We start from the raw sequence: 14957 nt of genomic DNA on the forward strand, positions 1-14957 counted from the left end.
CAGAATATACTATAGAACGTGGAAGGCCTATTTTGGTTGGTGCGAATCCAATCGCATTCCGCCTATGTCTTTTGCGCTCCCTTCTATTCTGGCTTTCCTCTAGGTGGGCCTGAACGCTGGCCTTACCCTTAGTTCTTTAAAGGGCCAGGTTTCGGCACTTTCCGTTCTTTTCCAGAGGTCGTTATCTTCTCGTCAGCAGGTCAAGACCTTTCTGCAGGGGGCAGCTCTCACAGCACCGCCGTATCGAGCGCCCGTAGATCCTTGGGATCTAACTCTAGTCCTAGAGGCCCTACAGGGTCCCCCCCTTTGAACCTCTCAAGGAGGTCTCTATCCTTTCTCTCTTTGAAAGTGGCCTATCTTGTGGCCATTACTTCCATCCGGCGTGTCTCGGAATTGGCGGCCCTTTCTTGTCGCCCCCCTTTCTTGATGATTCACCAGGATAAGGTGGTACTGCGACCTCAGCCCTCCTTCCTTCCCAAGGTGGTATCTACCTTCCACCTGAATGAAGACATCGTTCTACCTTCTTTTTGCCCGGCTCCATCTCATCCCCGGGAATGCTCCTTGAACAGACTGGACCTGGTCAGGGCGACGAGGATCTATTTGTCTAGGACCGAGGCGTTCCAGAAGACAGACTCCCTCTTCGTCATACCGGATGGTGCACGAAAGGGCCTGCCGGCCTCCAAGGCGACTATTGCTCGCTGGATTAGATCGGCAATCTTGGAGGCTTACCGAACCAAGAGCAGAGAGCCTACTCCGGGGGTTAGGACTCACTCCACTCGGGCAGTGGGTGCCTCCTGGGCGGTGCACCACAGAAGTTCTGCGCTGCAGCTTTGCAAGGCTGCAACCTGGTCATCTGTTCACACGTTTGTGAAATTCTACAAGGTCCACACTTATGCTTCGGCGGATGCCAGCCTAGGAAGAAGGATCTTGCAGGCATCGGTGGTGAGTCCGCTGGCCTGATGGAAGTTTGCTTTCCCTCCCCAGGTACTGCTTTGGGACGTCCCATGGTTCCTGTGTCCCCCAAATGAAGCGATGGAGAAAACAGGATTTTTGGGTTGCTTACCGTAAAATCTGTTTCTCGGAGCCTTCATTGGGGGACACAGCACCCTCCCATTTTTCACAACTTTGGTTATTGGTTTGATGGATTGTAGTTACAGTTGAGTTGTGTGTTTGTTCTCTCTTCTACTACTTCTCCTACTGCTTTCTCACTAACTGACTAATTGAGCGCCAGTCGGTGGGGTGTATACTGCGGAGGAGGAGCTAATTTCTTATGTGCATAGTGCCAGCCTCCTAGTGGCAGCAGCATACACCCATGGTTCCCGTGTCCCCACAAAGAAGGCTCCGAGAAACAGATTTTATGGTAAGCAACCCAAAAATCCTGGGGTTTTTTTTTTTTTCCAAAATGCAGCATGTCAGGTTTTTTAAGCGTTTTTCACCCATTGAAAGCAATGGATGGTGCAAAAAAAAAAGCTGCAATAAACGCCGGTATCAGGTTTTGCTGCATTTTTGGTACAAAAACCTGATGAAATTGAATCAGATATTAAAAAAAAAAAAATGCAGCAAAAAGGCAACGTATGAGCATAGCCTAAAGCAATGATGCCAACTACCGGTTATTGGTTCTCTATTGCGAGAATGGTTGGGAAACCTCCCCACCGCCCTCACCGATGTAACCGGTAAAGTTTTCACAATACACCTGAATAACTGTTGTATAATAATTGGTTTCTTGGCTTATATACCCATAATCAATTTTTCCTATTCTCAGGCAGCTCTGGGCATCGCTAACCTAATAGTCATGGCCATGATGGAGAATGGTATTTCTGCAGAAGCAGCACGAGAGAAGATCTGGATGTTCGACAAATTTGGATTATTAGTACAAGTAAGTGACAGGCTAGATGAGGTTTGATTCCTCTGTGTCTAGTCTCCATATTCGTGTTATAATAGTTATATACTTGTACATAGGGGCAGCATTATAGTAGTTATATTCTTGTACACAGGGTGCAGTATTAGAGTAGTTATATTCTTGTACATAGGAACAGTATTATAGTAGTTATATTCTTGTACATAGGGGGCAGTATTATAGTAGTTATATTCTTGTACATAGGGGCAGTATTATAGTAGTTATATTCTTGCACATAGGGGCAGTATTATAGTAGTTATATTCTTGCACATAGGGGCAGTATTATAGTAGTTATATTCTTGTACATATTAGCAGTATTATAGTAGTTATATTCTTGTACATAGGGGCAGTATTATAGTAGTTATATTCTTGTACATAGGGGCAGTATTATAGTAGTTATATTCTTGTACATAGGGGGCAGTATTGTAGTTATATTTTTGTACATATGGGCAGTAATATAGTAGTTAAATTCTTGTACATATGGGCAGTATTATTGTAGTTATATTCTTGTACATAGGGGCAGTATTATAGTGGTTAGATTCTTGTACATAGGAGGCAGTATTATAGTAGTTATATTCTTGTATATAGGGGCAGTATTATAGCAGTTATATTCTTGTACATAGGAGCAGTATTATAGTAGTTATATTCTTGTACATAGGAGCAGTGTTATAGTAGTTATATTCGTGTACATAGGAGCAGTGTTACAGTAGTTATATTCTTGTACATAGGAGCAGTATTATAGTAGTTATATTCTTGTACATAGGGGCAGTATTATAGTAGTTATATTCTTGTACATAGGGGCAGTATTATAGTAGTTATATTCTTGTACATAGGGGCAGTATTATAGTAGTTATATTCTTGTACATAGGGGCAGTGTTATAGTAGTTATATTCTTGTACATAGGGGCAGTATTATAGTAGTTATATTCTGGTACATAGGGGGCAGTATTGTAGTTATATTTTTGTACATATGGGCAGTATTATAGTAGTTAAATTCTTGTACATATGGGCAGTATTATAGTAGTTAAATTCTTGTACATAGGAGCAGTATTATAGTGGTTATATTCTTGTACATAGGAGGCAGTATTATAGTAGTTATATTCTTGTATATAGGGGCAGTATTATAGCAGTTATATTCTTGTACATAGGAGCAGTATTATAGTAGTTATATTCTTGTACATAGGAGCAGTGTTATAGTAGTTATATTCTTGTACATAGGGAGCAGTATTATAGTACTTATATTCTTGTACATAGGAGGCAGTATTATAGTAGTTATATTCTTGCACATAGGAGCAGTATTATAGCAGTTATATTCTTGGACATAGGAGCAGTATTATAGTAGTTATATTCTTGCACATAGGGGGCAGTATTATAGTAGTTATATTCTTGTACATAGGGGGCAGTATTACAGTAGTTATATTCTTGTACATAGGAACAGTATTATAGTAGTTATATTCTTGTACATAGGGGCAGTATTATAGTAGTTATATTCTTGTACATAGGGGCAGTATTACAGTAGTTATATTCTTATACATAGGGGCAGTATTATAGTAGTTATATTCTTGTACATAGGAACAGTATTATAGTAGTTATAGTCTTATACATAGGGGCAGTATTATAGTAGTTATATTCTTCTACATAATAGCAGTATTATAGTAGTTATATTCTTGTACATAAGGGCAGTATTATAGTAGTTATATTCTTGTACATAGGGGCAGTATTATAGTAGTTATATTCTTGTACATGGGAGCAGTATTATAGTAGTTATATTCTTGTACATAGGGGCAGTATTATAGTAGTTATATTCTTGCACATAGGGGCAGTATTATAGTAGTTATATTCTTGCACATAGGAGCAGTATTATAGTAGTTATATTCTTGTACATAGGGGGCAGTATTACAGTAGTTATATTCTTGTACATAGGAACAGTATTATAGTAGTTATTCTTGTACATAGGGGCAGTATTATAGTAGTTATATTCTTGTACATAGGGGCAGTATTATAGTAGTTATATTCTGGTACATAGGGGCAGTATTATAGTTGTTATATTCTTGTACATAGGGGCAGTATTATAGTAGTTATATTCTTGTACATAGGAGCAGTATTATAGTAGTTATATTCTTGTACATAGGAGCAGTATTATAGTAGTTATATTCTTGTACATAGGAGCAGTATTATAGTAGTTATATTCTTGTACATAGGGGCAGTATTATAGTAGTTATAATCTTGTACATAGGGGCAGTATTATAGTAGTTATATTTTTGTATATTGGAGCAGTATTACAGTAGTTATATTCTTGTATATAGGGGGCAGTATTATAGTAGTTATATTCTTGTACATAGGGGGTAGTATTATAGTAGTTATATTCTTGTACATAGGGGCAGTGTTATAGTAGCTATGTTCTTGTACATAGGAGCAGTATTATAGTAGTTATATTCTTGTACATAGGGGCAGTATTGTAGTTATATTTTTGTACATAGGGAGCAGTATTATAGTAGTTATATTCTTGTACATAGGGGCAGTATTATAGTAGTTATATTCTTGTACATGGGAGCAGTATTATAGTTGTTATATTCTTGTACATAGGGGGCAGTTTTGTAGTTATATTTTTGTACATATGGGCAGTATTATAGTAGTTAAATTCTTGTACATATGGGCAGTATTATAGTAGTTAAATTCTTGTACGTAGGAGCAGTATTATAGTAGTTATATTCTTGTACATAGGGGCAGTATTATTGTAGTTATATTCTTGTACATAGGGGCAGTATTATAGTAGTTATATTCTTGTACATAGAGGCAGTATTATAGTAGTTATATCCTTGTATATAGGGGGCAGTATTATAGTAGTTATATTCTTGTACATAGGAGCAGTATTATAGTAGTTATATTCTTGTACATAGGGGGTAGTATTATAGTAGTTATATTCTTGTACATAGGGGCAGTGTCATAGTAGCTATGTTCTTGTACATAGGAGCAGTATTATAGTAGTTATATTCTTGGACATAGGGGCAGTATTGTAGTTATATTCTTGTACATAGGGAGCAGTATTATAGTAGTTATATTCTTGTACATAGGGGCAGTATTATAGTAGTTATATTCTTGTACATAGGGGGCAGTATTGTAGCTATATTTTTGTACATATGGGCAGTATTATAGTAGTTAAATTCTTGTAACATATGGGCAGTATTATAGTAGTTATATTCTTGTACATAGGGGCAGTATTATAGTAGTTATATTCTTGTACATAGGGGCAGTATTATAGTAGTTATATTTTTGTACATAGGGGGCAGTATTGTAGTTATATTTTTGTACATATGGGCAGTATTATAGTAGTTAAATTCTTGAACATAGGAGCAGTATTATAGTAGTTATATTCTTGTACATAGGGGCAGTATTATAGTGGTTATATTCTTGTACATAGGAGGCAGTATTATAGTAGTTATATTCTTGTATATAGGGGCAGTATTATAGCAGTTATATGCTTGTACATAGGAGCAGTATTATAGTAGTTATATTCTTGTACATAGGAGCAGTGTTATAGTGGTTATATTCTTGTACATAGGAGCAGTGTTACAGTAGTTATATTCTTGTACATAGGAGCAGTATTATAGTAGTTATATTCTTGTACATAGGGGCAGTATTATAGTAGTTATATTCTTGTACATAGGGGCAGTATTATAGTAGTTATATTCTTGTACATAGGGGCAGTGTTATAGTAGTTATATTCTTGTACATAGGGGCAGTATTATAGTAGTTATATTCTTGTACATAGGAGCAGTATTATAGTAGTTATATTCTTGTACATAGGAGCAGTATTATAGTAGTTATATTCTTGTACATAGGGGCAGTATTATAGTAGTTATATTCTTGTACATAGGGGCAGTATTACAGTAGTTATATTATTGTACATAGGGGGCAGTATTGTAGTTATATTTTTGTACATATGGGCAGTATTATAGCAGTTATATTCTTGTACATAGGAGCAGTATTATAGTAGTTATATTCTTGTACATGGGAGCAGTGTTATAGTAGTTATATTCTTGTACATAGGAGCAGTGTTACAGTAGTTATATTCTTGTACGTAGGAGCAGTATTATAGTAGTTATATTCTTGTACATAGGGGGGCAGTATTGTAGTAGTTATATTCTTGTACATAGGGGCAGTATTATAGTAGTTATATTCTTGTACATAGGGGCAGTATTATAGTAGTTATATTCTTGTACATAGGAGCAGTATTATAGTAGTTATATTCTTGTACATAGGGGGGCAGTATTATAGTATTATAGTAGTTATATTCTTGTACATAGGGGCAGTATTATAGTAGTTATATTCCTGTACATAGGGGGCAGTATTATAGTAGTTATATTCTTGTACATAGAGGCAGTATTATAGTAGTTATATCCTTGTATATAGGGGGCAGTATTATAGTAGTTATATCCTTGTATATAGGGAGCAGTATTATAGTAGTTATATTCTTGCACATAGGGGCAGTGTTATAGTAGTTATATTCTTGTACATAGGGGCAGTGTTATAGTAGCAATGTTCTTGTACATAGGGGGCAGTATTATAGTAGTTATATTATTGTACATAGGGGCAGTATTATAGTAGTTATATTCTTGTACATAGGAGCAGTATTATAGTAGTTATATTCTTGTACATAGGGAGCAGTATTATAGTAGTTATATTCTTGTATATAGGGGGCAGTATTATAGCAGTTATATTCTTGTACATAGGAGCAGTATTATAGTAGCTATGTTCTTGTACATAGGGGGCAGTATTGTAGCTATATTTTTGTACATATGGGCAGTATTATAGTAGTTAAATTCTTGTACATATGGGCAGTATTATAGTAGTTATATTCTTGTACATAGGGGCAGAATTATAGTAGTTATATTCTTGTACATAGGGGCAGTATTATAGTAGTTATATTTTTGTACATAGGGGGCAGTATTGTAGTTATATTTTTGTACATATGGGCAGTATTATAGTAGTTAAATTCTTGTACATAGGAGCAGTATTATAGTAGTTATATCCTTGTATATAGGGGGCAGTATTATAGTAGTTATATTCTTGTACATAGGAGCAGTATTATAGTAGTTATATTCTTGTACATAGGGGGTAGTATTATAGTAGTTATATTCTTGTACATAGGGGCAGTGTCATAGTAGCTATGTTCTTGTACATAGGAGCAGTATTATAGTAGTTATATTCTTGGACATAGGGGCAGTATTGTAGTTATATTCTTGTACATAGGGAGCAGTATTATAGTAGTTATATTCTTGTACATAGGGGCAGTATTATAGTAGTTATATTCTTGTACATAGGGGGCAGTATTGTAGCTATATTTTTGTACATATGGGCAGTATTATAGTAGTTAAATTCTTGTACATATGGGCAGTATTATAGTAGTTATATTCTTGTACATAGGGGCAGTATTATAGTAGTTATATTCTTGTACATAGGGGCAGTATTATAGTAGTTATATTCTTGTACATAGAGGCAGTATTATAGTAGTTATATCCTTGTATATAGGGGGCAGTATTATAGTAGTTATATTCTTGTACATAGGAGCAGTATTATAGTAGTTATATTCTTGTACATAGGGGGTAGTATTATAGTAGTTATATTCTTGTACATAGGGGCAGTGTCATAGTAGCTATGTTCTTGTACATAGGAGCAGTATTATAGTAGTTATATTCTTGGACATAGGGGCAGTATTGTAGTTATATTCTTGTACATAGGGAGCAGTATTATAGTAGTTATATTCTTGTACATAGGGGCAGTATTATAGTAGTTATATTTTTGTACATAGGGGGCAGTATTGTAGTTATATTTTTGTACATATGGGCAGTATTATAGTAGTTAAATTCTTGTACATATGGGCAGTATTATAGTAGTTATATTCTTGTACATAGGGGCAGTATTATAGTAGTTATATTTTTGTACATAGGGGGCAGTATTGTAGTTATATTTTTGTACATATGGGCAGTATTATAGTAGTTATATTTTTGTACATAGGGGGCAGTATTGTAGTTATATTTTTGTACATAGGAGCAGTATTATAGTAGTTAAATTCTTGTACATATGGGCAGTATTATAGTAGTTATATTCTTGTACATAGGGGCAGTATTATAGTAGTTATATTTTTGTACATAGGGGGCAGTATTGTAGTTATATTTTTGTACATATGGGCAGTATTATAGTAGTTAAATTCTTGTACATAGGAGCAGTATTATAGTAGTTATATTCTTGTACATAGGGGCAGTATTATAGTGGTTATATTCTTGTACATAGGAGGCAGTATTATAGTAGTTATATTCTTGTATATAGGGGCAGTATTATAGCAGTTATATGCTTGTACATAGGAGCAGTATTATAGTAGTTATATTCTTGTACATAGGAGCAGTGTTATAGTGGTTATATTCTTGTACATAGGAGCAGTGTTACAGTAGTTATATTCTTGTACATAGGAGCAGTATTATAGTAGTTATATTCTTGTACATAGGGGCAGTATTATAGTAGTTATATTCTTGTACATAGGGGCAGTATTATAGTAGTTATATTCTTGTACATAGGGGCAGTGTTATAGTAGTTATATTCTTGTACATAGGGGCAGTATTATAGTAGTTATATTCTTGTACATAGGAGCAGTATTATAGTAGTTATATTCTTGTACATAGGAGCAGTATTATAGTAGTTATATTCTTGTACATAGGGGCAGTATTATAGTAGTTATATTCTTGTACATAGGGGCAGTATTACAGTAGTTATATTATTGTACATAGGGGGCAGTATTGTAGTTATATTTTTGTACATATGGGCAGTATTATAGCAGTTATATTCTTGTACATAGGAGCAGTATTATAGTAGTTATATTCTTGTACATGGGAGCAGTGTTATAGGAGTTATATTCTTGTACATAGGAGCAGTGTTACAGTAGTTATATTCTTGTACGTAGGAGCAGTATTATAGTAGTTATATTCTTGTACATAGGGGGGCAGTATTGTAGTAGTTATATTCTTGTACATAGGGGCAGTATTATAGTAGTTATATTCTTGTACATAGGGGCAGTATTATAGTAGTTATATTCCTGTACATAGGGGGCAGTATTATAGTAGTTATATTCTTGTACATAGAGGCAGTGTTATAGTAGTTATATCCTTGTATATAGGGGGCAGTATTATAGTAGTTATATCCTTGTATATAGGGAGCAGTATTATAGTAGTTATATTCTTGCACATAGGGGCAGTGTTATAGTAGTTATATTCTTGTACATAGGGGCAGTGTTATAGTAGCTATGTTCTTGTACATAGGGGGCAGTATTATAGTAGTTATATTATTGTACATAGGGGCAGTATTATAGTAGTTATATTCTTGTACATAGGAGCAGTATTATAGTAGTTAGGGAGCAGTATTATAGTAGTTATATTCTTGTATATAGGGGGCAGTATTATAGCAGTTATATTCTTGTACATAGGAGCAGTATTATAGTAGTTATATTATTGTACATAGGGGCAGTATTATAGTAGTTATATTCTTGTACATAGGAGCAGTATTATAGTAGTTATATTCTTGTACATAGGGAGCAGTATTATAGTAGTTATATTCTTGTAGATAGGGAGCAGTATTATAGTAGTTATATTCTTGTTCATAGGGGGCAGTATTATAGTAGATTTTTTTATGTAAATAGAGGTTCTTTCTCTGAATTTGTCACCTGATTTTCATATTTGTAAGGCAGAATTATTCTTGAATGTATTGACCGCTTTTCTCGCTCCTGTTGGTATATCAGGACATGGGATCGGTTTGTATTTGTATTAATCTGATTGTGGTGTTTTATGTTCACCATATTTTCAGAACAGTAAATCACAGAACCGTTCCTATAGCCTTGGTTGTTTCTTATTGTACATTTCTGACATTTTGTTACCTTGGTCTCTGCTCCATAGGGCCGTGATGAAGGAGTGGACGACAATCAGGAGTCTTTTGCGCATCTTCCTCCGCATCATTCGGTGAAAAGCTTTTTGGATGCCGTCAACGTTCTGAAGCCGACTGCAATCATCGGTGAGTGATCGGTGTACACAGGTCACTTGTGTAGTCTCATAAGGGGGGCAAGTCGACGGGCTAATATTGTGAGACTGGAAATGGGCAGGGTGAATGGAGCAGTGTCCCACAGCAGCACAGAGTGTTTGTAACAGAGTCGGTGGTCAGTCCGTTCTTGAGGTTGTTAGTAAGGATAGATATTGTGGTCTGAGGAGGGGAATACAGAAAAGTGTGAGATTATATAGTGGAAGGGGCAGCACCGAGTGTTACAGGTGAGGCTTGTACTTATTGGTAGTCAGCGTCTATTCCCCTAATGTGAGATTGTTGGAAGGGACAAGGTTGAATGTGACCGGGAGACACATGCGGATGTTGGGAGTAGTAAGGTCTTCAGCAGCACAGAGTATTTCAGGAGAGGTGACCGTGACGGGACTTGATTCACGTATTTTTCGGATGCAGGTGTCGCTGGGGCCGGCCGGCTCTTCACAGAAGATGTCATTAAGGCGATGAGCGCCATTAATGACCGGCCGGTCATTTTCGCTCTGAGTAATCCTACCGCCAAGGCCGAGTGTACGGCGGAGGAGGCGTATTCCTGGACCGAGGTCTGTGAGTACGATGACATCCTACGTGCCAAAAACAATCGAGAAAATCGACTCAACAACTTTTTATTTTCCCTTTTTTTTCCCAGGGGAGGTGTCTCTTTGCCAGCGGCAGCCCATTTGATACAGTGACTCTAAATGATGGCCGTAGCTTTAAGCCAGGACAGGGCAATAATGCCTACATCTTCCCAGGTGAGGGGTGAAGGGTATTATGGCTGCCTTATTAACCATGGGTTGGTTACACATGAGTGCGAAATGGCCATTAAGGGTTAATCACCGTTAAAGGGGTATTTATTACAAAGTCGTTTTGACATTTGGTATTAAAGGAATCGATAATAGGTGCAGAAGTCATTGGGAAAGAACGATTGGGCATGTTGGATTTCAGCACGTCCGATCTCCATGGGATTAGTTTGGAGGTTTTCCTCCCTAGGAACCTGATTGCTCTCCTCACTTTCTATTTACCGGGTAATGGAGAACGTCACTACTGCTTGTGATCTTCATCCATAACCCGGGGATGAGTACCCTTGTTAGTAGTAATAACCCCTTAGAGTTTCCTTTAGTAATGGTGCCTCCTCTAATGTGCCGAATCTTGTCCCATCATAAGTTCTTCCCCCTGCACTGATACTGGGGCGACGCCATTCAGTGATGTCATTGTGCCGCCTGCGCCTGGATGTGAGCCTGCAGCATCCTGCCACCTACAGGACACAAGTGTACCAGCATCATGTTGATTCCGATACATCAAAGCGTTTTTCACCCATAGATTCTGGTCACCCGGCTAGAATTCTGCGGCATGTGCCTTGGCCCAGGTCTTTGGTGCCACTAATGTCATTGCTACTTTATTTTTTAAATAAAAATTGTGCAACTATGATCTGTTGCCCCTGTCCCCATCAGCACTAAGCCACTCTCTGACCCTCTAGTGGTACTATCACTACATATATTTAATGGTGTTATTCCCTCATTTTGTCACCAGGTGTCGCTCTTGCAGTAATCCTGAGCGGGGTGCGGCACATAAGCGATCGAGTATTCCTAGAAGCCGCCAAGGTGAGATGAAGGAAAGCTATAAAAGCGCCAATGAGGGCAGATCAGGAATCTTATCATGTTCCTATGTTTTCATAGACAAAGCTAATATGGCCACCACCCAAGGGGGTTATCAGGGTAGTCACTCAGCTTTCCAGGGCTTCTGAAAAACAAAATCTAGCATCATAAAGTTTCTGTTCTCTTCTCATATTTCTAGAATAGGCCATCACTTTTTGATAGGTGGATGTCTGACAGCTAGCACCTTAAAAATTAAAGGGGTTGTCCACTACTTGAATATTGATGGGTCATCAATATCTGATCAGGGAGATCCGACGTCCCCTGCGGCCGACACCGGGCGCCCCCTGCGGCCGACACCGGGCGCCTGCTCTCACTCAGAATCAATAATGATCTTAAATGTCTGATCCTTTCCGATCATTAAGTGACGGTGTATACTAGGAATAGGCTGCGGCTTAGCTACCTAGAAAACCCCTTTAAGCAGCACTTTTTATCTGTGTGCAGTAAGCACATGAGTCAGCTCCTCCGGGCAAGGAAATATCAGACAATGCTGAGTTTCCGTAAGTTTAAAAAACGCTGCACTTTATCTTCTCGGCCCCTCTGCAATATCTGTCCCGGGGGCCCAGAAATATCTTGTGCCGTTCTCTTATATTTCGGAGGGGAGGAATGCTGTGAAAGGTAACGGGACCCGTGGATATAAATGTCTCAGCCCTGGACACGGTGTACATAGTGATCATGGAGGAAGAACACGCTGCTCAGCCTTTTCTTGGTTGATATAACAAAAAACTGACTGGCACATCCAAGCTAGTGTGAATAGGTGCTGACTTAGGAGCCGCTACCTCCATGTGCAATATACAAAGAAGTAAGCTGTACGGCTTCTGAATACTACAGAAAAATTAGAGACGCTTTGCGCACAATTTTGCCAAGTTATGTCTGCCCATCAAACAACATCAAGGTGGTCTCAGAAAACAACAGGTGGGTCCCTATCCATGTGAATACCTCTCTTAGGCTAGTTTCACACTTGCTTTTTTTTGCAGCGCGTTTTCCCGCAAAAAAACGCATTGAAAAAACGCATACATAAGCATACAACTGCTGCGTTTTTTTCAAGCATTTTTATGAGCATGCATGAAAAAAACGCAGCGTTTTTAAGCGTTTGTATGCGTTTTTAGTGCGTTTTTACCGCGTTTGCGTTTTTTTCCAACATTTTTAGGTGGCCCCTCACACTACCCAAACCATGACTTTACTAACCCTAACCCTGACCCTGACCCTAACCCTGACCCTAACCCTTAACCAAATCATACTTAACCCTAACCCAAACCCTAAACCCTAAATAACCCTAACCCTGACCCTAACCCTGACCCTGACCCTAACCCTTAACAAAACCATACTTAACCCTAATCCTGACCCTAACCCTGACCCTAATCCTTAACAAAACCATACTTAACCCTAACCCTGACCCTAACCCTGACCCTAACCCTTAACAAAACCATACTTAACCCTAATCCTGACCCTAACCCTGACCCTAATCCTTAACAAAACCATACTTAACCCTAACCCTGACCCTAACCCTGACCCTAACCCTAACCCTGACCCTAACCCTTAACAAAACCATACTTAACCCTAACCCTTAACAAAACCATACTTAACCCTAATCCTGACCCTAACCCTGACCCTAACCCTTAACCAAACCATACTTAACCCTAACCCTGACCCAAACCCCAACCCTAACCCTGACCCTAACCCTAACCCTAAACCCCCTTAACTAACCCTAACTCTAACCCAAACCCCTAAATTCCATGGTTAAAAAAAAAAAAACGCATATGCAAAAAAACGCATACATGAGCATGCCAGTGCACACATATGCGCATCCATAGGCTATAATGGCCATTTTTAGCGCAAAACGTGCGCATATGTGCGCATGCGCTTTTTTGCAGGGCCAAAAAATGCAACATGCTGCGTCTGGAAAATACCAACGCACACCCCAAAAAAACGCAGCGCATGAAAATCGCATACATGCGCTTACCAGCGCGCAGGTATGCGCACCCATGTTAAATATAGGGGAAAAAACGCATGCGCAGGTATGCGTTTTTTTCCAGCGCTAAAAAACGCAAATGTGAAACCAGCCTTAGGCTGATGCCTGAAATCCTGGGTGAATGTGGGCACCTCTCTCAGCAAATGCAGGCATCTAAAGAGTGCAACTTTTTATATATATATATATATATATATATATATATATATATATAAATAATATTCCTGGTTGATAACAGGGAGCAATAGCTTCCCCAGCAGATATAGAGCTTGGGCTGTAGGTTTAGTGTAAGGATGCTGCTCCTAATTATAATTCTTCTCTCCAGGCTCTCGCAGAACAGCTAACTGCTGAGGAGCTGGAGCAAGGACGACTGTACCCACCGCTGTCCAACATCAGGGAGGTCTCCATATGTATCGCTGTCAAAGTAGGTGCAGTGTCCTGTGTGTAACCATGCTCAGTCATCTAACCACCAGCAGAATAGTGAGTGCAGCTCTGGGGTATAATACAGGATGTAACTCAGGATCAGTAATGTAATGTATGTACACAGTGACTGCACCAGCAGAATAGTGAGTGCAGCTCTGGGGTATAATACAGGATGTAACTCAAGATCAGTAATGTAATGTATGTATACAGTGACTGCACCAGCAGAATAGTGAGTGCAGCTCTGGAGTATAATACAGGATGTAACTCAAGATCAGTAATGTAATGTATGTACACAGTGGCTGCACCAGCAGAATAGTGAGTGCAGCTCTGGAGTATAATACCGGATGTAACTCAGGATCAGTAATGTAATGTATGTATACAGTGACTGCACCAGCAGAATAGTGAGTGCAGCTCTGGGGAATAATACAGGATGTAACTCAGGATCAGTAATGTATGTACACAGTGACTGCACCAGCAGAATAGTGAGTGCAGCTCTGGAGTATAATACCGGATGTAACTCAGGATCAGTAATGTATGTACACAGTGACTGCACCAGCAGAATAGCGAGTGCAGCTCTGGGGAATAATACAGGATATAACTCAGGATCAGTAATGTATGTACACAGTGACTGCACCAGCAGAATAGTGAGTGCAGCTCTGGAGTATAATATAGGATGTAACTCAGGATCAGTAATGTATGTACACAGTGACTGCACCAGCAGAATAGTGAGTGCAGCTCTGGAGTATAATACCGGATGTAACTCAGGATCAGTAATGTATGTACACAGTGACTGCACCAGCAGAATAGCGAGTGCAGCTCTGGGGAATAATACAGGATATAACTCAGGATCAGTAATGTATGTACACACTGACTGCACCAGCAGAATAGTGAGTGCAGCTCTGGGGAATAATACAGGATGTAACTCAGGATCAGTAATGTATGTA

The 14957-nt window shown here is 38.6% G+C and overlaps 1 protein-coding gene across 1 annotated transcript in view; it reads left to right on the plus strand.

The window, feature by feature from the left end:
* Positions 1-14957, plus strand: part of ME2 (malic enzyme 2) — a 57004-nt gene that overhangs the window by 34919 nt on the left and 7128 nt on the right. Inside the window, exons 10-15 of the mRNA XM_073584787.1 lie at positions 1763-1876; positions 9840-9954; positions 10390-10532; positions 10619-10721; positions 11500-11570; positions 13916-14014. Coding sequence (XP_073440888.1) covers positions 1763-1876; positions 9840-9954; positions 10390-10532; positions 10619-10721; positions 11500-11570; positions 13916-14014 — 645 coding nt within the window. The remainder of the gene's footprint in view (positions 1-1762; positions 1877-9839; positions 9955-10389; positions 10533-10618; positions 10722-11499; positions 11571-13915; positions 14015-14957) is intronic.

The sequence above is a fragment of the Dendrobates tinctorius genome, unplaced genomic scaffold, assembly GCF_039654945.1.
Source record: "Dendrobates tinctorius isolate UK_male_01 unplaced genomic scaffold, ASM3965494v1 ptg000085l, whole genome shotgun sequence".
Lineage (NCBI taxonomy): Eukaryota > Metazoa > Chordata > Amphibia > Anura > Dendrobatidae > Dendrobates > Dendrobates tinctorius.